The 26,022-nt window shown below is 35.3% G+C and overlaps 1 protein-coding gene across 1 annotated transcript in view; it reads right to left on the bottom strand.

Moving 5' to 3' along the window:
* The window catches only part of LOC139993465 (uncharacterized), a 93,952-nt gene extending 68,251 nt beyond the window's left edge, over window positions 1-25,701 (bottom strand). Inside the window, exon 1 of the mRNA XM_072015212.1 lies at window positions 23,187-25,701. Coding sequence (XP_071871313.1) covers window positions 23,187-23,319 — 133 coding nt within the window. The 5' untranslated portion in view covers window positions 23,320-25,701. The remainder of the gene's footprint in view (window positions 1-23,186) is intronic.
* Window positions 25,702-26,022: the final 321 nt, after the last annotated feature.

Below are 26,022 nucleotides of genomic sequence, written 5' to 3'. Positions count from 1 at the left end.
CCAAGCTAATGCCACATGTTTTGTGCAGGTTACACGCAAACGAAAGAGACCGACAGTAGGATGGAAATGCATTGTGCGCGCGTATCGAATCGAATCCGAGCATCGTGACGAGCGTAGTATGCGACCCTGTACATTCTCATACATAAATCATCGGGGATTTCACGGATTTTAAATCTCGATTCAATGCTTATCGTGGTGGATTTTTAATAACGTTGTTAAAACGTCACAAATTATACAACGCGTGTCCGCACCAGGAGTTCATTAATTTCTCTGTTTCCAATTCTGCGACATTACGTAGTATTCATTTCATTATATACAGCTTTTAATTTGCTTTATAAATGACAAATTTGCGAGAAAAACAAGGAAAGATAAAGCTTCGCCTTTTTGTTTTATAAACAACACGATGGCCTGAACAGATTTAAAAAATTTGCTGTACTTCTCGAATAATGACGAGATAATCAATGTTTTCTAATTATTTAACCATAAACTTAAACATAAACTTAACTTTCGTCACAGTTTTGAAACGAATATAAAAAATACAAGCCATTCTCAAACTTTTGAGCGGGGGTGTGTCGAAATGACGAATCATATACCGTCATTGCTAAGAAACAGAATATCTCTGATATATCGTTATTTGAAACAAATCCTTTTTAAGTGTAATTTTGTTACATCTTATAATTTCTGCATTTTGGTGATAATGGCTAATCCACTTACTAATTTGGTGGTGTATAATCAGCTTACCAAGTTGGAAGTATAGTAGATAATTGACTTACCTCAGGCTAACGACATAGGTCGAGCCGCAACGGAATAAAAGGAACCGAGGAGCTCGTTCATAGACCAAAACCTTCCGCGTTTGATTTGGAATGTAATTGTGATTGTGATTTAGACGAGGAATTATATTATAATTGAGTCAATTTCAAACATCGTTCGTTTTAATGGAATCGTATAATATGGATGGTGTGATTGTCAGAGTATGTATGTATAGTAGTACGGTGCAAAAGCTTTGGACCAAACAAAAATATTTTATTTTCATGAATGAATGTAAGTTTGAAATTTTATTTGAAATAGAGACACGAAATAATAATTTAATATGTGAATCGTTCCAACTACTTTACCATATTATTCTAGAATTAACATAGAGCAATTGCTTTTGTTCACTTCAAATAAATAATTTTTTATTTTAAATTGAAATGGCTAATAATTTGAATTTTAGATATTATATTTTCCATACGTTTGTATTATAATCAATATAACCAAATTAGTCTAAAATTTCTATTACTTTTGAATAATACGTGTCTGAGTTTGTGTATACTACGCTAAATTTGGTATTTCTAATGCACTTGATAATATTGACATTATAGAATTTGAGATTATTTTAGGAAATTTCTATTACTAAAGTACAAAACTACAACTAGTACTACTATTACTACAAGTAAATAATGTGAGGTGGATTAAATGTGTAGGTTTGTTTTATAAAGAAACGATTGGATGCATTCGTAATAGTCCGATGTATTAAAATCGGTATAAGTACAAGAGATAGCGTATTCCAATTATAATCGTCGCTCGCTCAATGCTGTTATACCGATCGAAGAAAGAATAACAATACTCTGTCCCAACCTTCTTATGTAACTCCGGCTGAAGATTACAAGAAACGGCAATAACAATCTGTCCCGAATTCGTTTGCCTCTAGACCTTGTAAACCAAAACAATCGTTAGTATACAAAGGCATAATAATATGGGTCTCTCTCAGATTCGAATTTTCCATTGACTTTTTCTACGCTCTTGTGCCGCTACAAATGAAATGAATCGAAAAGATATCATTTGCTTGTTCAAATAAGCCAACAGATAATTATTTCAAAATAAAATCTAGCCAAAGAGAGAGGTATATCATTTATTTAAATAATCATTTTACAAGTATTTCACGAGCTGGAATTTTTGCATTATATTGTACATATTACATGTATTTTCAAAAATTGAAATTGGTTCAAATAAAATAATTTTCAAAGATTTGTCCGAAATAAAAATATTTAATTTTAATTATAGTTTGTTTATTAAGTGTACGAACTATATGTAAATTGATTGTGTGAAGTAATTAAGACGGAAGTTCTATGTTGTTATAATGAAACTTAATATCGGTAGTGAAGTAATTTCGTACATAATATGTTTTTAGAGGCTCATTAAATTTTCCATTAAACTTTAAACGTTCCTATCAGAAAGAGTTTATACCAGTTTCTACCCTTTATACCAGTTTATACCATCATCTGCAAAATAACAAGAAAGATATTTATTTATGGTTAGCAAAACATGATCCAGAAAATTAATTCTTAACTCTATAAAGAAAAAAAGAAAAGAAAAAAGGAGATTCGATAGAAAATGACTCAATGAGCGAAACAATGTTGAATTACTAATCTTTCTGCGCTAAAAATCCTATAAAAAACCCTTCTTTGAATGCTTGAAAATTCCTAATTAAAATCCCAAGCTTAACAGCAGTACCTAATCTTACATCTAAATCCCATAATTCCCTTCAAAGGAACAATTATACCTTTTCAACTTTATCATTCACAAAAAAGCATCCTCCACAAAAGAATACCGGAGTTAAAGCCAGCTTATATAACATACAGTGAAAATTCACTCTAGAGAATTTACGTTTCCATCTTATCAGAGGCATCGGAGCACTGCGCCAGGACTCACTAATTAAAAAACAACTGTACTTATCGATTACTAAAATATCAGGTTGAATACGAGACTCGAGAACGTCCAAATAATCATCATAAAAGTTCCATTTATCTTGTACTACTTTGCCTAGTCTCGTTTCCTCCGAGCGAATTAACAGAGTTTCTTTGATCTTCGAGCGTTTTGCGAAGACGGCGCCCAAGGCAGCAAAGAAATAGCATTTCGAAATTACTGGCAAATGAAATTGCCGGACTGTTTCGTTACGACGATGGCAACGTTTTAATCGCGCAGTCTTCGGTGAAAACGCTGCCGTAATGGCAACCTCTGAGAGTGTCTCAGGAGAGGCTCTCAGGATGTTACAGATGCTTTCGGTCCACGAACAATTCCAACTTGGACCGAAAGCAATCTTTAAGGAATTTCTTGTCATTGATTTGTTCGAGAAAGTTTTCGGTGATGTATGATGATGCTTTGCAGATAGGAAATTGAAATTTGAACAGAGGACTTTGGATGAAAAGAATGAATTTTATTGTGAAATTTACAGATTTCTTACGGTGATACTATAGAGAAGTTTTAAAAACACTCTTTGATCACTCTTTGATTTGGTGGAAATTTTGGGAAGTTTGTTATTAAGATAAAGTAAATTAATCAAGTCAGTTGTTTAGAATTGCAGACACTATGAATTCTTACTGTATTACCAAAGTTTGAACAAAAGCTGAAACAGCCAGAAATCACTAGACTATTTCAAAACTTTACACTTCATTCCCCAAATCACCAAATAAATTCATTCTACCTCTATCTACCATTAAAGTTTCATCTAAATTCCTTCATCGCCAGCAACTCTCCATCAGCTCTCCAACTATCCTTAAAACGATTGAAATCTACAACAATAGTATAAGAATTATCTGTATCGAATAAGCGAGTCTACAATTTCAAGTTAAGAATCAACGAGACGAACACCTTGACTCTTTCGAATTAATAGCCCGCGTGAAATTGAATTTTCCAGCAGACAGTGGCATTATCTTTGCGGTAATTCAAACAGAGTAGAAATTCGCTAGGTCGGCGAAACCGCCTCAGGATAACAGCAGCAACCATTCGTCTTATTGTCGTATCCCAGCCCCGCCCGTTTTCTCTTTATTCGTACATGTTTACGTATGAAAATGATGCGACCCAAGTAGACGCAAGGACTCTCTTCGTCTCGGTGTTCCTCTGGGTTACTCGTGTTTCCTGTCGACAATATCCATCTCTGTTCCTCTGTCTGAGTTTCTGTCCGCCTCTCTCTTTTTGATTACAACGGTATTCCGCGCGCGCATACGTTCGTTACCACGGTATTATTACATCCGGAAATCATTCGGACCGTGAACCTTTGCGAACTAACCGGCAGCGCAAATTGCTTCCAGCTAATCAGATTTAAAGAGACTCGCATAATTAAGCTCGTTTCTGTGGCTCGGTTTCGCTTCATGTCTAGGCAATGTTATGATTTCTGGAAGATGGAGGATGGAGAATGGATATCGATAATGATTAGATACGAACGTCGCTATATCGCGAATTTTTATGCATTTATGGAGAATTTAATACTTAAATGCTATATAAGTTATCAAAAGTTTTTTATTAACAAATATAATAATTCACAAACTTTTGAGAAAGCTAAAGGAAAAGGAGTGTCATTTTTTGCTTTGTCCATAATTTACCAGATTACAATATTATTACAATAATAAATAATGATTATATTGTGCAATTCGTAAAATAATAGTAGATTAAAAAACAAATACAAAAAGAAGGTACTTAACAGGAATATGGAAAAAAGCAAATCCTATAATCTCTCCTACCAAAGAATGAAAGAAAGCGTTTGGTATTAATATCCTTTTAATAACAAACTATCGCTTTCGTGAAATGTCGCAGGAAGATTCTTTGGAACATAAAATGGCATCCATCCAGTCGAATTAGCGAATGCAACCTAGTCTCAAAACTCTAGAGCATGTGACAAAGATACCTTATCTATTGGATTTCATTCCTTAGTGTACAAATTTCTAGGAACAATAATATCCTAACCGGAAGTGACCACACGGAAACACGGTCGAATCACGACCGAAAGGAGCGAATCGTTGCGAGTTGTGAGGCACGTATTTGTTGGCGGAAACGCCTGAGAAAAATGCGGGGATTGTTTGGCAAAACTTCTTTCGCCGGATTAGAGTTTGACGACGCGAGGATTACCAGGCCAACTACGTGTGCTCCGTCTGATTGCTTCTGGCTTCTTTCGTTACCTTTCTTCGGGAAGACACCTAAACCGGAGGTGAGATTTATCGAGCTAAAGGGATTAGATGCGAGGATATCAATGAAGACTGGTTATTTGAAGTTTTCCAGATATTGTTGCCGATATCGCGAAGCATGGATCTTTTGTAGGATTATTAGATAAAATTAATAATCTTGTTACACGCTGAAAAGTCCACAAAAATATTCAAAAATGTCTAGTTAAAATCAGAACAGTAATCTCACTTCTGAATCCGCTCGAAAGAAAAGCTGCACGCTTCTAATTCATATTTGATCGTGGGAAAAGTTTAACTAATATTCGAATATGGAGAGAGCTTCGCAAGTATTAAGTTAAAACTTCGTTTTTCACTACTAATTGTAGTTTTTAATTCTGTAATCACAGAATATCGCAAAATGTGGCTGTTTCGTAGGATTGTTTAGTAAAAATAGGAAGAAAAAGATTCTTTTTTGATAAATCAAAGCTTTGATAATTGTTAAACCAGATATTCCCTTCCTTTATTAATTTTAAAGTCTTAATTGGAGATGTTACTTGCGATAATTACGAAGGTATCGATTGTTTGAAGGTTCCCGGATGTTGTTACAGATATTTTGAAGCATAGCTGCCTTGGGAAGTCGTTTGGTAAAATAGATATACAAACTTGGGTGCGCAGGAAGATTCTTTGTCGTTAAATCGAAACTTCACCTAATTATTAGTTCGCAACTTCTGTTATTTCTATGAGATTGTAATTGTACATTCTTAATTGCAGTGTTGTTATTAATATTCTTAATCGTATTTATCATACTTGACCATGAAGAAAGTTTTGATTAACTTTTTACAATTTGCAAGCCCACAACTTTGTTTATTGCTTTAGAAAAATATATGAATCCCAAGTGCTAGGCTTCTTTTATAATTTTACTTTATACTGTTTGATTGTTTGAAATTTTACAATTGAAAATTCTTTTACCGTCTAGTAGTCTTTCAGTTTCTCTATCAACTGACTCCCTTCTCAATCATTCCACTTTATTATCCTGACATAGATACATCATCGTCGTTCTTCCACCCCTGACTTGCACACTGCTTAGTCTCCTTACTTGCCTAATTTGTTATAAACGTCCTTCCAAATTCCTATCAGCTAAACTTAAAGCTACACCACCTGGTGTATAAGCGATACTCCAATAAAGCTTAGAGTTACAAAAGTTCAAGTTACACCATCTGGTGTAAGTGATATTCCAATAAAAAAAATCACAAACATGGAAAATCTATTCGCTAAACTTTGCCACCTAAAATTCTGACCTAGAAAAGTAATGTTAAAAAGAATCATCAAATTAAAAGCAGTGCAACAAGCTTAAAAACACTTTCTGATTCTTGTAATATTTGAAGAACCGATTGTGCAGTAAATAAATAAATATTTATTCGCGAACATTTATCTAATTTAAACAGAAGTATATAATTTTCCGTTGAAACATATGTTTTATTATTTCAACGGAACGCATCAAATGGTAGATCAAATACATAATAATTAACGTGTAAGTGTTTGTTACAAATTCATCCTGTATTTCTTAACATACACAGACATATACACATTTTCACGTTTAAATAATAAAATTACACGCATGAAAGGAATCTACTTCATCAAGATAAAAGGAAATTTTAATATTGGTATTTACTTGTGAGTATTAGTAACTTCTATACCAACCATTATTCGGCATCTGACCATATAACAGCCATCTCCTCTGTACGTATACTATATCTATTATACAAGTACTTATTCGTATCCATTCGTTACTTTTTTTCAAAGAATTTCTTGATATTTTAAAGCTAAATATTTTTCTACCTCCTGTAGTTTCAGAGTTATAGCTTGTCCTAGCTACGCAAGACTTCCTGTCTACCGATTCTAATCGAAAACAGCCATATTCGTAACGTCTTTATTCTCCAACATGCCCGGAAGTTAATGTAACATTAGCGTCCCAAGAAAACACGTAACCTAGTTCATCGCGTTAATCCTTGGTCTCCCACCACGTTCCGTGTAATTAAAGCTGGTCCAACCTGGCGTACATTCAAATTCGCTTCGCAATTTTTTACCGCTCATAAACCGTGACAGTTTATAGTGTCAGCTCCTATCCACCCCTCTGTTGGCATTCCTTGCATTCGTTTTATGTTCCACAACTACGACTATGGGACGATGGTGGACAGAAAGAATAATTCTTGCGTTAATCCATTAACCAAGCGTAAGGGAATTCGTTTTTCTCCCGGTGGGAACGCGACATAAACTATTTTGCTTATTTGTACGAGCGATTACAGCCGCTGAGCTGCGGCTGACAGATAACTTTAATCGCCGCGCTGAAGACACCCGACGACTAACTGACAGAGACAGGTTCGAAACTTTCGAGATTCTCGTACGAGCAAGGTTGTATTAGGAGTTGCTAACTGATTTATAAAGTCCGTTAGCGGTGGCTGAACGCGTCAAACGTCCTCGTTGTCGATACAATTCGCAGTCGTTTCGAACATGGAAGACTCGCGGCTAGAAATAGAGCAAGATGTTTGATAATCGGAAAGGTTAATCGGCTTTAGTGGGATTTGAAGCGAAAAGGGAATCATGCTGACCTATTTATAAAGTTGGTGCAATGGAAGATGAATCTTCGCGGAGGTTATTGTAGTAAAGATAGTTTATATTTAGATGAAACGAAAGAAAGTGGTCGGAAGATTTGTTGACTCGCTATTATGAAAAGTAAGTATGCGGTAAATATTTGGAATAAGAGAAAGGGAGAACGATATGATATGAGAAAAGTGCTGTAACTCACTAGAGGAAGAATCGTCGTTAATAATAAACACTGTTTAATATTATCGAGGATAATTATAAAACAACGATAAGCTTCACCGAGCACGCAAAGACACAATAATAATTAATCTTCCGAGGTCACGAACTACAAAAAAGCTTTAAAAAAGAATCGTAAAGATAAAGGATCTTGGTCTCCTTGTAACTAATTCAAAATGAAATTGCTTTTGATCCACTTCACAGATCTATACTTTCTACACGAACATCTCATAGGAATTGCAGCAGCAAAAGGTCACAAAGAAAAGCTTGTTTAAAGTCAAAAGAGGAAGAGATGAGTAGAACGAAACGAGAGCAACTTGAAAAACCTCGAAGAATGGTTACTGAAAATTTGCCGGGCTCTCTCCTGAATTAAAACAAACATTGCACGGAACAAGAATGTCACCATTCCTCGAATTGTAGAATTCACGAGGAGGCCCTCTATTTTCGCTATATGCCGCGAGCGCAAAAATTTACTCTTATTCGCCTCTGAAGCGTAGCTGCGCGACGTGTATTTTTACAAGAGTTTCGCAGAAGAAGCAGAGTCGTACATAAAGCAAAAGATACAGAAGCGTAGCGTCGTCTGTTTTGAAATTTCATGGCGTCACAACCGGAGTCTTCGTAGTAACATCCTTCAACTCACGTCAACGTTTCGTTAAAGGTTCCACGCTCGTCGTAAATCATTCTTCGCGGTACTGTAAGACTCGCGACACTCTTTCATCTCCTCAGAATTCGAAAAATGTGCTATTAAGATGAAAATTCCGTAGAAGCTTTCATTATTTGTTTTCGAGTTAAAAAGGAAAACGCCGATTCCACCATTTTGAAGCTTACTTTGATTGCACCAAACGTTCTACTGCGTGTCATTAACGTAATTTGAGAGAAATTTCATTTCTGTTTCACGAGAATCGTACAATGTAGCGGAAAAGCGATTTGCAGGTGTGTACGTCCATTTTCAACGTCAAATGGATTTTTTATTCATTTAATGGAATAAAAGGGGCTCGCGGAGATGTAATGGGCCGAAAATTACACGATTCCTGGAAATTGCTGGTGTAGGTGTCAACAGACTGATTGACTTCAAAGAGCAATACATATTTCAGTATGTTAAAGAGTATGCGTCCTTTTGTTTCCTTTCTTTTCGACAGATGCAAAAATAGAAAATGAAATTGTACGAAATTTCGAGATACTGTAAATTGGAAACACAGTTTCTGGCACAGTCAGAAAGATACAAATTTATTTGGTATAATTCTTTGCAAGGCTATTACATTTTAGAGAAGCATCTCGAACTTTCAGAATCTATCCCTCGAAATACTGAAGTACCTCAAACAGTTTCCCGTTTAAGAGAGCGATACATACAGTTTATGTTTTAAATTATATTTTACAAACTGCTATCCGCAACTCAGAGGGAAACATTTACAAACTTCCAGAGTTGACCTCCCAAAGGACGAAATTTCACCAAACAACCTCCAATTTAAAATACAAGCAACGAACAACGTATCTAGCTAATTTTCTCAAGTAAAACTAAATCCCCTAACATCTCACTTACTTCCACCGAAACTAAACTCAACCGTTCCACTTCCACTCAGTCTAGAAACCAGCACCTTCCCCTGAAAGATAAATTCAAACGTTCTACCCACTACTCAAACACAGAATCAACTATAATATCGTACTATACAGAAACGAGCTTAAATATATCATTCGTATCTAGAAAGCTATTTCGACGATTCCTCTGCTATTTCATCCTTAAACTCAGCCCCCTTTGCAGCATAATCTTTCGGCCGTTAAATCTCGAGGACGAACTGGTACCGTATAAACACTTCCTCTTGCGCGCGCAATCTACCAGACGATAATCGGTGCTTTCGATACTTGTCGAGTAGATAGAAGTACGAAATTCGTCGCGAGATAACGTTCGCTTTACGTGAACCAAGAGGTTCGGTAACACGGCCAATAAGGCGGTCGAGTGGCGTTTACGTTCGGGAAACGCGTTTCCTCGCTCGTCTTCAACCGTAATCCGGAGGATGCGGGCCAATTCCAGTTCCTCTGCTACGTTTAATGGCCGAGACGAGTCGTCTTCGTCGAGAATCCGCTCGTTACGAACGCCAGAGTATTCTCGATAAAAGGACGCCCGATATTGACCCTCTCTACATCGCGATTAATACACTGCGCGTAATCCCTCGATGCCTCTTTTTACTTTTTTTTGTCTTTTTCCCTAGTTGATTTTTGCTTGTTGCGTACGATTGAAATGCGTAGCGTTTAGAAGGTATCCGATCGAGAGTCAGCCTCTAGGATGGATTTCCACTGGGACTGCAAGTTAATTCTACGAGGACGCAAGTTTTAAATACATACGGACGATAGATGTAACAGAAGTGAAGGTTTCAGCGGAGGGGATGAAGGGTGAAATCGGCAATATGTTTGAGAGACGTAGAGTATAATTTCGTGATAAGAAAAATTCGAATGTGGCATGAAACTGAAATATATTCCTGTTCTTTTTTTTCATTGAGAGAGAATGGGATAAACTTGTTTTTCCGTGAAGCGAGGATCGATTTATAGTAAGACTTTATTTCCTTGAAGCGAGGAGAAGATCCGGCAAGATTTGTTGTCAAGAGGATTCAAGGATAAAGGAAAAGGGAAATTTTTATGAAAATATGAGAAGCGTCATAGAATTTAGATATTATTTATTTGAGGACTGATAGAAGAAAAGTAAAGTTGTACTTTGGTGAAAAAATAGCACGGAAATTTTGTGGTGAGAAAATTTCGGATAATATGAAAAACGTTATGCAATATAAATATCGGTTATTTAAGGAAAACAGGATGATGATGCGCTTCGGTAAAGAAGCTCGAGGGATGAAGAAAATATTTGTGCTACTTAATAAGGGAACTTTTAGAGTTCTGTAGAAGCATCGATAATCTTCTATTGTAACAAAACAATGGATGAAAGGTTTCTTTTATAACCAATTGATTCTGAAAATACCACAATGCTGCCTAGTAAAAAGAGCTAAAAATACCGTGAAATTAAAAGCCCTCTTTTTTGCAAGGAGGAATTTGTAGGCTAGAGAAAAGAATCAATTTGTATTCTAGAGAAAAAGTTCTATCGTTCATTAGCAATCTTTCACATTGTTTCGAAAAGGAACATTCAACAGAAGAGAAAAGAGGGAGATTTTCTTTCATGAGCACTTGATGGTGGTAATACTACTTTGCCACCTGATAAGAAAACTAACAATGTCGTACAATTAAAAAGCCTTTTTGGCGAGAGAAAGGATCAATTTTTGCTCTGATAAAGATATTCAAAGAGCGGAAAATGTAAAATATATAATTAGCCGATAATAAAGTTAAAAGTACCACGATATCGAAGAGCTTTTTTTAAGATAAAGAAAAATGGACAAATTTATACTTTACAGTCGATAAATTAAAGAAATTTCTTTTTTATACTAATAGAATCATTAGTAATTTTGATCATCGTATGGCAGATCATGGTAGATTCGAAAAAGAGAAAAAGAAGAAAGCTTCTTACAGTGACAAAAGGTTATTCAATGCGACATTTCTAGTAGATCTATGATCCTCGAGGACTTTCTGTCGTATCCAGACATCGGAAGAGAATTTGGAGAATCAGAGGCAGAACAGTTCGACTCGAAGCGTCTTTGAACAACGGTACACTTTGAACTTCTCTCCAAGCAAACTGAGAAATTCATAAGAAGTTCACGGATTATTCGACGACAACTTGGCACTCGCTACGTGTTTTTATTAAACTCTGCAAAGAGAACTTTTCACTTGAACTGACACCTTTTAATAAAACATCTCTTAGTAGATGTAGATACACGTATAGCTTTCCCCCTGAATAAAAACGATGTAGCTCGTATCCCACAGATCAACTGAATTTATATGACATTGAATTGTCAAATTTTAAAAAGGAGGGCAAATATCTCGAGCAAAAGTTGAAAGATAAAAACGACCTATATCAAGTTTCGTCTTATTTCTCTAAAAAAAAATGTTAGTTTAATATATTTAGAAATAAATGTACGCTTTAATATCTTCACTTTCCTTTTTCAATAAATTCCAATTGTTTCTGACGTTGGATCTATTAAATCGACCAAAATGTCCGATTTCATATCTTTTGTATTTCATATCAATTTATTATCTAACGTTATTTAATTTGACATTGGGTTTCATTAAGAAACATGACTACGTATATTAATTTATTTTTATCACATCGTATAATCTTCAATATCTAAAAAGAAAAAAAGAAGATCCGTCAAGTTTTGATTTCGTTAACAACTTCCAATTGGAAAATATCGTCGAATGGTATTCGAAAATGAGATTTTAGCCTTTAAAAGGAATATGTAATCAGTCTAAAGGATAAAATGAAAGTCAGATGGATGTTAAAGAGAGGCTTATCATCCAGCTCTGAACAACTTTTCCAAAGCGTCAATGAAAGGTAGGAAATGAGAGAAAGAGGCGGGATTAGAGTCTAGTGAACCAACCATGGTGCTTATGAAAACGATAAAAGCCAGAAAATTGTCCACAATATAAGGTCGAAATATTGCGGTCTGTATACTGCTCTCTTTCACCAACTTTCCCCGAATGATATTTGTTTATATCCCTACTGGCGGCGGTGCTATTCAGATCGCGAGACGACTGGAAACGTAATTTCGATATGAATACGCACGAAACGATGTCGTTTCAACGCTTTCGCGCGATCTTTCGGACACCTTCTGTTTCGCTAAATTACCGCTACAAACGGTCTGTATTTTCTACATTTCCGCTTTAGACGTTCACGAATAAGTAAAAAGTATCTCGAAATAAAACATAGAGAAACGAAAAGCGATATGTTTGAAACGAAACGTGCTTTAACGACGAGTAGAGAGCACTACTTTCTGTGTGTTTTTTCTAGTTGTATTTCTAGGGAGCGGGAGGAGGGCTGAATAGATAGGATTCCATATAAAGAAAATTTGTGAGAAAGGAAATTTATATACATACCTACTGTAATGCTACGGGTAGGTACTTTAATTCTTCATACTTTATAAAATTATAAAATAATAATGTTAAAAAAGAAGATAGCATGACAGAATATTAAGCAAAAACATATATTTCATAGAAAAGAGTTGCAAATAAAATGATGTCAACTCGACTTTGTTCTTTCATTGTGCTTTCATTATACTTTGGTTAATTATATTTTGTATAAGTATCAAAACAATCTTACATCCTAATTTCTCATCGTCTCTGATTACTGTAATGGCTAGATATCTTAATAAATATACTTAAAGAAGTGTAACCTAGGTAGAAAATTGTTTTATCTACTAAATATTGCAGAAAGTACTATATTTTGGATATTCTATGTATTTTTGCAAATTATATGCATTCTGTGCATTGTTGAAGCTTCAGATTTCCTATAAATGCATAAAAAATCCACAGTCTAGTAATAATGTCACACTATTTGAATTTTACTAGAATACCAAGACCAAAGTAAGTGCAGCATTGCATTGGAAGTAGTCACATAAGTCTTGACAAAATTTCCGATCGAATCTACAGTCAAGCGTATCTTAATCAATTTCATCGGAGGTTCGTTAGTCAGAAATAGAACGATTCCATGCTTGTCCTTCGGTCTTTATTTTCTTGCTTGATCATGGGAAAGAGTGGGAAGCTCATTTACCTCGCAGGCGGATCACTACGAAGTGATTGATCGCGTTCCGTCGTGAATCCATCGGTCAGCTTACTCTGATCGATTTCAGAGAGAATCCGCTGCAATTTTTCTTGCGGTGCATCCGGACATGAAAAATTATCTCGTACTCGTTACTCATGATCGAGACTTTCTGTTTCAGATAAGGTGAAATTAGTTGGTTACAGTTTTTGTGGGAATCGAACGTTTCAGCACGAGATGAGAGAATTGACGTGGAAAACTTCAAATACCCGGTATGCTTAACATTTCCGATAATCTACATTTACCTTACTCAGACATTATTTATCAGCTATTTGTAACATCATCTCTAAAGCCAGAAACAGAAATGATGCCCCTTGAAGTCTCCGTATATTCGATCTTTCGTATTAAATATTTAAAATACTTCTACTATCTTTAATATTTAACATTTCCAGTGACCCATATTCATCTCACTCACACACAATTACTTATTTAGGAACAATTGTCACTATCACTCCTTAAACTAGAGACTCGAAAACCAAAAAGCAGACTTAAAGCATACCAAACATTGATGGTTCGATCCAGTACCCTAGAGATCACGCACGAATTAAAGCTCACTGGTGACGATGTTCAAAGAAATCCGTAATCCGTAAATCATTGGGTCGTTCTGATAATGCAAACTTAATGAAAGAGCCGACGCCAAGCTGCTGCGCTTCAGTCGCATGACCTCGGGATTACGCTGATTCCCTCGCTGGATATTCTAATAGGCGGCAACCCTTATACGGACCATGAACGCATTTAGTCGAATGGGTTAAAACTGCAGTTATTTGCGGTGCACTTCAATCGAATTGGCTGCCGTTTGCATAATCTCCGGTCTTCTTCGCGTGCACACCGAAGCATTCTGTGTGTGCAGGCAGCTTCTTTTCCGCTTCTCAGCCGATTCTTCCCTTTCTGCACAACCTCCATCATGCCGTCACCCCTTTCCGCCCTTCGCCGCGCCACTCTCTGGCACACAACCGATGAAAACGTTTCGCGGTTCCATCCTTCCTTTCGTTGCGGCTGTTTACGACCAGATGCAGTCTGATTTATTCCAGTCGCTACTGCTCTCCTAAGGAGCCATCGATTTCCTGATCACAGGAGCAAGATCGTTTCCGTACGCCGTCGTTTTCGAATTATACATCGTATGTGTATTGTATGAATAGGGTAAATAGAATGGAGTCTACAAAGACTACGTCGTTCGTTTCTCACGGTATTGAGGTGGGTGTTTCGACCTGTTTAGGTTATTATTTGTTACTGCATGGAGGGTGGGAGATTGGTTCTGTTTGAAGATCTTACATAAAGAGAATTGATAGGCAGGAATTATATAGCATACGTGTGGTGGATGAAGTAAATAAAACACCTGGAATCCTCAAAGCCAGTTACGTTTCCTCCTTTCGTTACTTTAAGGTTTTTTTAATGTTGTTAGTTAGTCGCGTTTGATTAGTTACTTTTATTACTGGTTGAGGATGGGCAATTAATTCTGTTTGAAGAGCGCATACTCGTATAGGGAAAATTTATGTGTGCGGGGTTATATACCATACGTATAATATATAGAGTAAATAAAATAGAATTTTCAAAGCCAGTTACGTTTCCTTCTTCTGTTCCTTTAAAGCCGATAGTTAGTCATGTTTGGTTAGTTACTACTGTGACTCGTTCAGAATGAAAGATTAATTTTATTTGAAAATCATGTAAGGAAAATTATTTTAATACATCTGGTGGCAACAAATCAGTTCAAACTATAATGCTGAGGTTTTGTAAAAAGAACCAAGGGTCTAGTTAATGTTATAACAATAAATATTATCGATCTGTTTTATCCATCTGTTTTTATCGAATTGTTTTATCAAATAGATATACACGTGATCAGATCGTTGTTGTATTATCAAATTTTATTATCAAATACATCATTAAAATCAGTCTACAATCCAACATTACATTGTCAAAGATCTTCTAGCATGGAAGAATCGTGAACGACAAAAACATTTATAGCGATCATAAGATCCTCAAACTCGTATAGGATCGATACACGTTGTCGAAACTATGATATCTCTAGAAGGCGTTATTACTTCCTCTCCTTAGGGAGCTCAATAACAGAGGACCAATAAATCAATCTGGTCACCTATCTACTTGATATATTGCCTGATTTACATTCAGCAGATTTGCATTCAAGGTGACTAATGACGAGCACTTCTAAGCACTCGCGAGACAGATTCGTCAGTATTCGTTTTCTAAATTTCGAATGGAAAACTATCTGCCTTAATTCAAGTAACGATAAGTGTATATATTAATTTAATGTTCAAATCTTAGATTGATTGAAATACATGTTTCTAGTCACATTCCAAAACTTTATATGTATAGTTTTCATGGAATGTCAACCATCTGTTACGGATAAAGAATTTTGTGGAATTAGAATTTTACATGTACGCTACCATTCAGAAGTACAAAAACTTACGGATAAATTGGAAGTGTATGTAATAATATACAGCTTAAATAGTAAAATGTATTAGTTCAATGTCCATATAAAATATTTTAATTCCATAAAAAGATAGTAAGTGTTGCTTCTAGTTACTAATTCATATTGATTCAATTATTACAGTTTATAGATTTTGCTACAATTCACGTGCTTACTATTATCACAGGTCATTAGAAATGTGTGAATACTCATGAGTGGCAGTACATGTATATATGTTTCAAATTATGTCTCAACGAGATTCGAACAAGATTTTCAAAGATGAAATCAGAATCCTCACGCTTTCAACTCAACGTCATTTAACTTCTCCTGTAGAAACGCTAGCTAAGCAGTTCCCATTTCACCGATAGCGAGGAATCGTGCAAACGACCAATTCTGCCCCCATTCGAGAAATTCCTTTCAAACGATGGAAACAAAAATTCTTTACAATTTTTGTCTCAATAGAAAAAGTTACGCACCTATAAATGATTTGTAGAGGCAAAAGGAACGAAATATTTGCAGAGACAACAAAATTCGCGTGCTCATTCGCATTGAAGCGTGGAATTTTCAATGTGAACGTATTTCGCATGGATCTGCTGCACCTTCAAGAGTAAAATGGATGATATTAGATAGTAGATACAATATTAAGCGGATAAGTTAATTCGATCCCTTTAAATTTACTCATTTCCGATAATTACCTTAAATTTAAGTATTTTATCCTTTTACATTAGCTTTGGAAGACTGTCGATGTTCATGTAATTTCAGATGACTTCCTTGAACAAAGGAGAATATTTTGACAACTAAGTTTGTACATATCATGTAGCCCATGAATAAAATTTGAATTTCCGTCCAAGATACACGGGATTAATATACACAGCTTATCGGATGAGGGGAAACACTTGCTGTTTACATTAAAAGAGGAAGGAAATACTTTCCCCTAATGTAGAATAACGTAGAATTTCTTTTTTTGTACTATTCACAAACGATTTTCCATAATTTAGTCACATTTTAATTGGAAAATATTCACATTGATATGAAAAATTAATGAAATACGATTATAACCAGACAGGATGTACAAATGATACGTCGAGTACAACTTTCCCTTCCAATTTTACGTAACGGGAATATGCTCAAAATTAACCTGGACTTTTCTTCCTTAATTAAGCCTGTAATGAGTTCAATAACGAGTTCGAAACCTTGTTCAGCAACTTCATGATCCAACGTTGCTTGTGACGACACATTAAATTCTCCTCTATAAATTGATTTCCCTCCTCCATTTCAACGGTGCGCGCTACTTTCGCTTTATTTCGTCCTTTGTTTTTTTCTTCCTCTTTTTTTTCCGCATCGTGTTTCACGAATTTATTTGCAACGTACCCTTTGTTCACTACGCGACTCGGTATAACAACGTTTCCGGTGTTTCGAAGCCACGAGTCGATTTCCCATTTGCCATCATTCCTTTACAGTTGTATAGAATTTGCGAGTAGAAACATATTTCACTTTAATATTTGCTAACATCGAAAAAAATCTGGGATCTTTAATAGAATAAGTGCAAGAAATTACACTTAATTTAAACTTCGATCTCAATTGTTAAGTTATTATATTTGTAATTTTTTGTATCATTTATTTATAAATAGAGAAAAATATACACGATATAATGTCTGAAAAAGAAATTAATTGAAGTTAGTACATATTTCACGAAAGTATTCTACTGTTACTTGCGAAACAATCATACAAGGAAATATTAAAGTTGCTATTTCACATAAATATCGATATTAATTTTTGGATGGTGTAAAAATATTGTGAAATTTAAGTCCTGAGAAATAACATTATAAAATTATTACTTCACGAAAATATACCAATCTTTAGAAAAAATTGAACGTAAGAAATATTTAAACTCGGCAAAATTACAAATAGAATTTAAATTTCTTTAATTGGATTGCAAAATTTTTTAGTTCTCGAATTATTTCTAAGTCCATAAAAAGCAAGTAAAAGATATTATAACAACGAACGAAAGAACATAGATTCAACTCTAAGGATGCAATTCATGAATATAAATGGAAATGATGAGAGAATTCAGAACACGGTACGCATATCATGCTAATTTGCGCAATTTGTTACACTCAGATGTAACAACGGCTAAAGCAAACAGGTATTCCTGTTAAAAATAACAGGTAACTAGGTGTAAACAACGGATCGTGACAAATGACGAAATGTGTTGCGTTCTAAAATACACAAACATATGTAAAAATCATAGTTGAATTAATTTAAAAAAATAGCAAAAACTATGAATAAATAAAAGGGAACAAATACAATTATTTCAAAATCACTTTTGTCTAAGCTTAAGTAAATATATTTAATATTTAAAGCACAAATTTAAGTAGGAAATAAAGGAACACTCGGAAGCTTCAAGTCAAACTGAAGACTATTCACATATTCGTGGAGAGCTTGAACAAACCTTTGAGCTTGAAAACTCAAGATTAAACAGAAAGCTCTTTCTTTGCAACGAGGTTAAAAATATTTGACCATAAAAGCTTAAAATTCAGCTGAAAAAAAGATTTAAATTTAAATTCAAGGATGAACTTGAAGGTATTATTTGCATAAAGAAATTAGAAAGAATTTCCCTCTGAAAATTTAAGATCAATGTGAGCTGCAGTGAATGTCATTATCGTAAATTCCACCGTACTACTACTATTGTCTACTGGAAGATTGTACCAAATCAAAGAAAATTCTAAACAAGTGATTCTGATTATAAATTCAAAATCAGGTCTATTGAAGTTCTCGAAACACGTTAGAATTCTTCGTTTGATTTGTAGCCTTTTGTAAGTTAACGTGGCTACTAATGAACCAAATAGATCGATGCAAAAATAAAATCTTAATGAAAAGGAAGATATTTTTCAAAATGTAATTACCTGTCAAACTTAACGCGATTCGCTTGGCATTTCTATATGTACTTCCAGTTATGATTTCAATCAAAATATCATGCGTTTAAGTTTTACAACGCGTAGAACAAATACCGTCCGGATAAAAAGCGAAATTGCACCTGGTACGCCTCGTTTCGTCAAACAACGAATTGCGTAGGTGAAATATATTAAAATATTTGGTTAGCTGAAATATTTATTACACGGGATTTCAGTCGCTCTGTCAATCCACGCTCTTTCGCTATCACCAATCGTTTGTCGAAACATCTCGCGATTCACTTGTAAATATATTTCCGTTTATATTTATCGTCCGACGCGAACGAAAATTACAGAAACGCGCGGCTGAAACGTTACGTTATAAACGACGATTACCGGACTCATTATTTAACAAGTGCCGCGGTTAGTCCACGGAATGCTTTTAAAGCGTCGCCCACGATTTTCAACTCGCTCTTTTGTACGAGTTGAGAGAAGGCGATTGCGTCTGAAAACGTTCGCGTCGAATAGCTCGAATTAGAAAAGTTCGTTGTAATCGCTGCATTTGGCGTGAATTTTGCGTTTCACGCATGTCATTTAGTTTTTGCATCTTGAAAATGACAACGAATTAAATAAAATGATGGCGAATACAGTGCGCTCCTTAATTAATATGTTCTATTTAGAATTTCTTTACATTTTTTTTTAATACGTCAAAATAGTTTCTTTTCCTTTTTTTTTTTTTTTTTACTTTTTAAACTGTATTCAAATTTTTGTGCAAATTCATGTTTTTGAGAACATAATTAAAAATATAGAAACTCGATAGAAAATTGTTTTACAAAATATTACCAAATATTACTGGTATTGTACTTTAGGTATTTCATATATCTTTCATATGTGCATTCTATATAATTTTCAATTTCCAATAAATGCATAAGCTGTATAGCTGTATAAGCTATTATTAAGACAATAAAACGATGAAAGGAACAATAGTATTTTTAATTTAATTTACTAGATATTTTAAATGAGACGTTTTAATTAAGGGGTATATTGCTATGAATTTCACGTTTCGCGTGTATCGTTTAATCTGGATATTGATCCTAACAACAGAACCATGCATTTTCATAAGTATGAAATTGAAATTTAATAAAGACAACTTAATTTGAAATGGGTCGATTTTAATTTTTTCAAATGTAAATATAATTTGTTCTCCGTGTAACGATGCAGAATATCAAAGAATAGATATTACAAACGTCAGGAAATATTTGAAAGTATATTGAACTAATCGTCTCTTCTCAACATCTCTTCTCAGAAGATGGCTTTTACGGAATTCAATACGTATGCAAAACAATGTCAGTGTTTAGACATTTTGTAGCAGCCATTGGTATGCTCGATAAACGTCATTTTCAAAAGGTATATTTTACACTCGAAATTCATAAAAATATTTGAAGTATTCTCGTAACCACCTACGTATGCAACAAAAAATTTCGAACTCACCGAGTGTATAAAATATGGTGAAAAAAACAAAGAGTGTCATTCATCTCAATACATAATTCACTATAAAATATTCTAGAATTTGAACGCAAATACGCTCTTAGGATCGATGTTATCCCAGTAAACATCCAGATGACAGAAATTGTGTCAATTCCGATGTGAAAATTTCACTTTGACGTATATTTAATTAAACTCTAACGTTACATCTCGACAAACGTTGAAATTGATGAATATGTGGTTAATACACTGAAAACTGTCAATTTCTGTTATGATACACTATATCAATGAAAAATCCATTTTTTCGTCAGTATTGTAATATAATATTTCATTGCAATTCGTCCATCTATTTTCCGAACGAAGATATAATAGAATTATTGACAGAAAATAAAATAAAAATTTGGGATCATGGATTAAATTAAAGTATTTCTCATTATTTCCTATTAATCTTTTGATTTTTATTCTAGTAAGCACAGTGCTCCATTTTATAATTGAGTTTTCTGAATATTTATATTACAGATGGAATGATATTGATTTTCTTCCATGGTTCAGCTGGAATTACTCACTTACAGACTGTCTCAGTAATAATATTACAAACAGCAGGCGAACGATTCTACGTGCAAAATTAAATCAAAAATAAAAAATGTAATTTTTCATAGCACGCTCTGTTTTCGAGAAAATTGAAATTATAATAATAAAATTAAAATTATTTACCCTACGAATTGTTATATATATAATACCAACCCAAATCCCAATATATGAATCCAAGAACACTGAGCTGTCGGCTATTTTTCACATTTCACAAAGTTAACACCTTCACTCTAAAGGTTCTGATCCGTTCGATATTTCCCAACTTAACACCTATGCCGCAAAAATTCTGTTCAAGATCATAAACATCTAGACCCAAGAGCGCTCAACTATCATCCATTTCGCATATTTTCAGACCCAACACTACGTTCAAAACTATGTTCTATAGAATCCAACAGATGGCTGGCCAAATGGAAGAATCTTGTCCCGTGAATCATGCTCGTGTCTACATTCGTTAATAACTTCTGCCCCTCGGTTGCCAGTCACCCTAAAATAAACGAATTCTCCAACAGAAGAAGCGCCAAGGGATCAAGGATGTTTCGTTGCGGGTGAATATAGCGGTCGACTATATTTCTCAGAGCTGGTTGAATCGTGCCGTAGCAATTAAGCGTCTCAAAGCCAAAGTCTGAACGAAAAACACGATTCAATTTACCAACCGTTCGGCTATCCGGTCAGATAGCCGGTAAACAGCAGGCGAAAACCCGTGAAAAAGTTTCAATTATCCTAGGCGAAGATTAAATTCCCTGCCGGGCATCAGAGATTAAAGCGTTAAGAAGAAACGGAAATTTATGGCCCTCGATGAATTTGTCGTCTGAATTTCAGCCCATCAGCCTTTTGTATTCAACAGAAAGCAAGAAACAGGGAAGAATTTAAACTACATCATTTTATACCTAATCGCTGCGAAATTTCCTAGTTCGCAGAAAAGTATGAAGAAACTGCTTCCAAATTCCAGTCTCGAAAATTTTCTCAAAATTTGCTGATTTCGAAACAATCTTTAATTTATGATTTAATTGGATTTAATTTCTTTCATTTGAGAAAATTATGGATGGATATCGTGTATCAAATATTCTCGTAAGTAAGTACTCAAAAAAATTCCGAATGTAAAATTATACAGGAGAAAAAAGACACAGTCATTTTGAATAAACTGAATTGTAGTATAGAAATCTTTATAATTTTAAATATTCAAACAAGTTAATAATGTGTATACGTATTCACGAATTCTTGCAAATTCGTAAAACGAAAAAATAATCGGTAAAATAGAAACACAATTTACGTTTCCTAATATTATTCGAACACACGACTAACAAGTATGTACTTCATTTCCTAACCAGAGCATTCTCATTTATCTCTATCGTAAACGTAGTATTGTATATGTTCTGCGACTTGTGAATAGTGGTGTACTGCTTTAGCTATTTCCTGCATTAACACAATATCTAAAGCAAAACAATGAAATATCATACGCGCGTTCCATCGATCTTTCAATTTACAATTAACACTAGAACTGCTCATGACTAAAGTATGAAATTTGAACCAAACCAAATTAGATTAAAATTAAATTTATTGTGAAATTAAAATGAAAGGCATATAATAACATACACTATACAATGAGAAAAACAAGCTTTTATCCAAATATTTTACAAAATATTATCTGTCTCAAAAATCTCTTCAATTGATCATTTTGTCCATGCTTTGTTCAGTTCTAGTGTCAATATCAGAATTAAAATTTCACTTTGATACCGGTATAACCTAATTGATTTAATTGATTCACAATCTATTATCCACATACTACTATTAGTCAATATTATAGATATTATAATAGATTTAAAAATCTACATCATAAACCGAATAGAAAAAAATTCTACAATCGTAATTTTAATTTTCTTTATTTCAATACTGTCGTCTCATAATAATACTATTGCAATGCTATTTATATCCACTGCAAGTGATAAATAGCATTCCCTTCCTTCTCTATTATTAGGCAGTAATAATTAGACTGCGGATATTTACGCAGACTCATATGTTTATAAACGTAATTTAAGGAGCGGTACCTAAGTAGTAAATTCTTTCACGTACTAAATATTGTAACGAATAATATATTTCAAACATTTTATATATTTTTGCGCGTTACGTGCATTCTGTGTATTTTTGTGCCTTCAAATTTTCCACAAATGAATAAAAATCCGCAGTCTAGTGATAATAATATATTAAATTATTAATGACTTCTAAAATAAGAAAAAATGTGCGGCGAGCTGAAATTTCACCCAAAATGGTAATTAACTCTATTGCCCCAGTTCCGACTCCGATTAATTCTACAAACTTCTACCCATAAGTGTTAAGCGAATTCTTAAAAAGAGGTAGAGACGTTTTCTCACCTGTCCCGAACAGGGAGCAGAGCAGCAGTAGCGCGAGCCGCATTTTCGTCGGACACATCTCCTTGTACCTGGAACACGAATCGCTCGCGATCGAAATGACACTCGAGCCACTCGCTCGCCTTGAGTGCTTCATCGTTCGCTCGACATCTGAGAAATGTCTTCGCGCAGACCGATCGTCCCTCGAGGGAACCACTCGCGTCTTGTAATTTGCACCCTGCGACTGTTAATCCAACTGATTGGGACACCTGGATAGCCTCGATCCAGAACACCTCGCACTTCTTTACCACTTGGCGAGTTTCCACCTTACTAGATTACACTTCCTCTCCTCCCTTTTATTCTCTTGCTCTTTTCCGATCTCGTCCTAGAATTTCAAAGGTTCCTTCGAATTCTTCCAGCAATTCGTGGTCGACACCGAACGTCGAAACGTTCGATGGGCGGGGACATTCGGATCGTTTGGATCGAGGTGGCGAGATGTAATACCGTCTCGAACGTTTCCTCCGCTCTTTATTCCTGATTCCAGATCATTGAAACTTTGATTTTTGGGCTTGATCAGAAATATCGCTATTATCAGAATTCTTCTATTTTGGATTGATCCTTTACTTAAAAATTAGCTATATAAGTCACTCTTTTGAGATTTAGATTTTCTTCTTCTTTCGTTTTAATCCAGTTTAATGCACGGATTTGTAGACAGATAGAATCACTTTAATTACACTTTATAATTATAACTGAATAATGTAGATTGAGGAAATAAATCCTTCATAAAACAATTCGTATCTTTTTCGTGTATCTTTGGATCACAGACTCGATTAGATCGAGTAATCCAATCTAATGAAATTTATAGATACCTAAATCGCTTTTGTCACTTTTTATAATTATGTTTTTATAGCGGAACGTATGTCGGGGAAATAGATGATTTTTAGGAGATTTATGTTTCAACAAGAATCCAATTTATCCAGTTCCGATAATCCGATTTATAGACACACAAATCACGTCGATCATCTTTTATAATTATATTTCCACGCTGAAACGTAAATCGAGGAAATAGCTTCTCTTTAACGGATGTACATATATTTTCTTCGTGTAACGTTGGGTCACAAGCTTCAAACGTTTCCAATAATCCAATCTATTAGAATTTATAGATACCTAGATCAGTTCGATCACCATAAATCGAGGCGATAGATCGACTTCGAGAAATTTACATACATTTAATCCTTATATTGGAAATTCATTTCGAACTAGAAATATTCCTAACAATTCATTTTGTAGACACTATGTTTAAATCACCTTTGATCACTTTTTATAATCTCGCTATAAAACTCATTTAATTTTTCCAAAATTCTCACATCACTATTATCCCAGACTCTTGACCATACGCATTACTGTAGCTCACGAATCGCTTAGTTGCTCGATAATAGCTAAAAGAAACCGGTTGCACTTGCTCATATACTTCAAGTGACCCACATTTTTTTCTATCTACTCTCGATGGAAATTGCCAATCTTGCCAATACTTTCCGTCCGTCCTTCCGGTATCTACCGCGTTCTTACGAGAAGCTTTCGAGGCGTCTCCCCGGTCTCATTAACCCGCCCTTTCATCCGAACTCTACCAGGTCATCCGATGGCGAGTTTAATCAGCAAATCCACTGAACCAACCAGTTCGTCAGCCACCCGTATTTGTCACTTTGGTCAGCGACTAATTAGTAACCGGATTAATTATCCACTATTTTCCTGAAAGACACATGTTTTTCACCGACGATACCATTCGACTATATTCTTCTAAGTTCGTTAATCATCCAATTAAATAACATTTAGGTGTTCCAATGGAATTAAATACAGTTTCAAAGAGATTGTTTCGTCTGATGATTTTCGTACACTCTATTGTATTATGTGTTTACGGTACTGCAGTATTCGGCTTCCGCGTTAACTTCTGGTAACCTGCTGCAGAAAACTAAAAGACGCTTCCTGCGTCACCCTAAAACGCATTCAAACGAGACACAGCCACGTGCCACTTAGCCGCACACCACGTGACACTGCCTCGTGATATGGTTAATTGTCACCATCTCTCTTCCTATCGATCGATACGATCGAACAGTATCACTGTATCACTCTAATCACACTTGCTGCATCCGACCACTTGTCCTCCATGAACCCATATAATCCTCATAAGGTGTAGGTATTTCGTGATTAAATTATACTCCTCTATCACTATCCGTTATATACACTCCTGAACAAGCTGTGTCGATACTTGGTCACGACTTGGAATGTAAACAGAGTCTCACTGAAGGAAGTTACCCAACGTTTACACGCACGGAATACAAAACGAAGCGTAAACCGACGTTCAAAATCGCACACGGTGTCGAATTTTGTCCGAGTGTCACGTTGTCAACGAAACGTTTCACTGTAAAATTGCTGGATTATGGGGAACTTTTCGCGTCGATCGTACACGTCGCGATACGTCGACAGGGTATCTTTTCCGTCCGAGAGTTCGTAGTTGACAGAAAGCCTTGGCGGGAGCTGCACGACGAATAAGGTGCCACTCCCACCCGCGCATGCTCCTCCACTCTAGATCGTCGTGCCCTCTCGGTCGCGCGCGCTCTTTCACTCTCTCTGCTCGTTCCTTACCTCGCCCTTTTGCCCCATTCCAGTGCACGCGCTCCTTCACCGTTCTCTCTTGTCGCCCGCGTGTTTCTTGTTTTGCTTGAACGCGCTTTCTTTCTGTTTCGCCTCACACCGCTGTTCGTTCATTGCCTTCGTCGATCACGAACCATCCCCTACCAACTCGCTGCTCAGGCACGTGCTATACGCTCCACCCGGCTGATCCATAAACCAATTAATGCGG

This window comes from Bombus fervidus, chromosome 13 (assembly GCF_041682495.2).
Source record: "Bombus fervidus isolate BK054 chromosome 13, iyBomFerv1, whole genome shotgun sequence".
Classification (NCBI taxonomy): domain Eukaryota; kingdom Metazoa; phylum Arthropoda; class Insecta; order Hymenoptera; family Apidae; genus Bombus; species Bombus fervidus.
The sequence above is the reverse complement of the archived record's forward strand: the minus strand, read 5'-3'. Positions and strand labels throughout refer to the sequence as shown.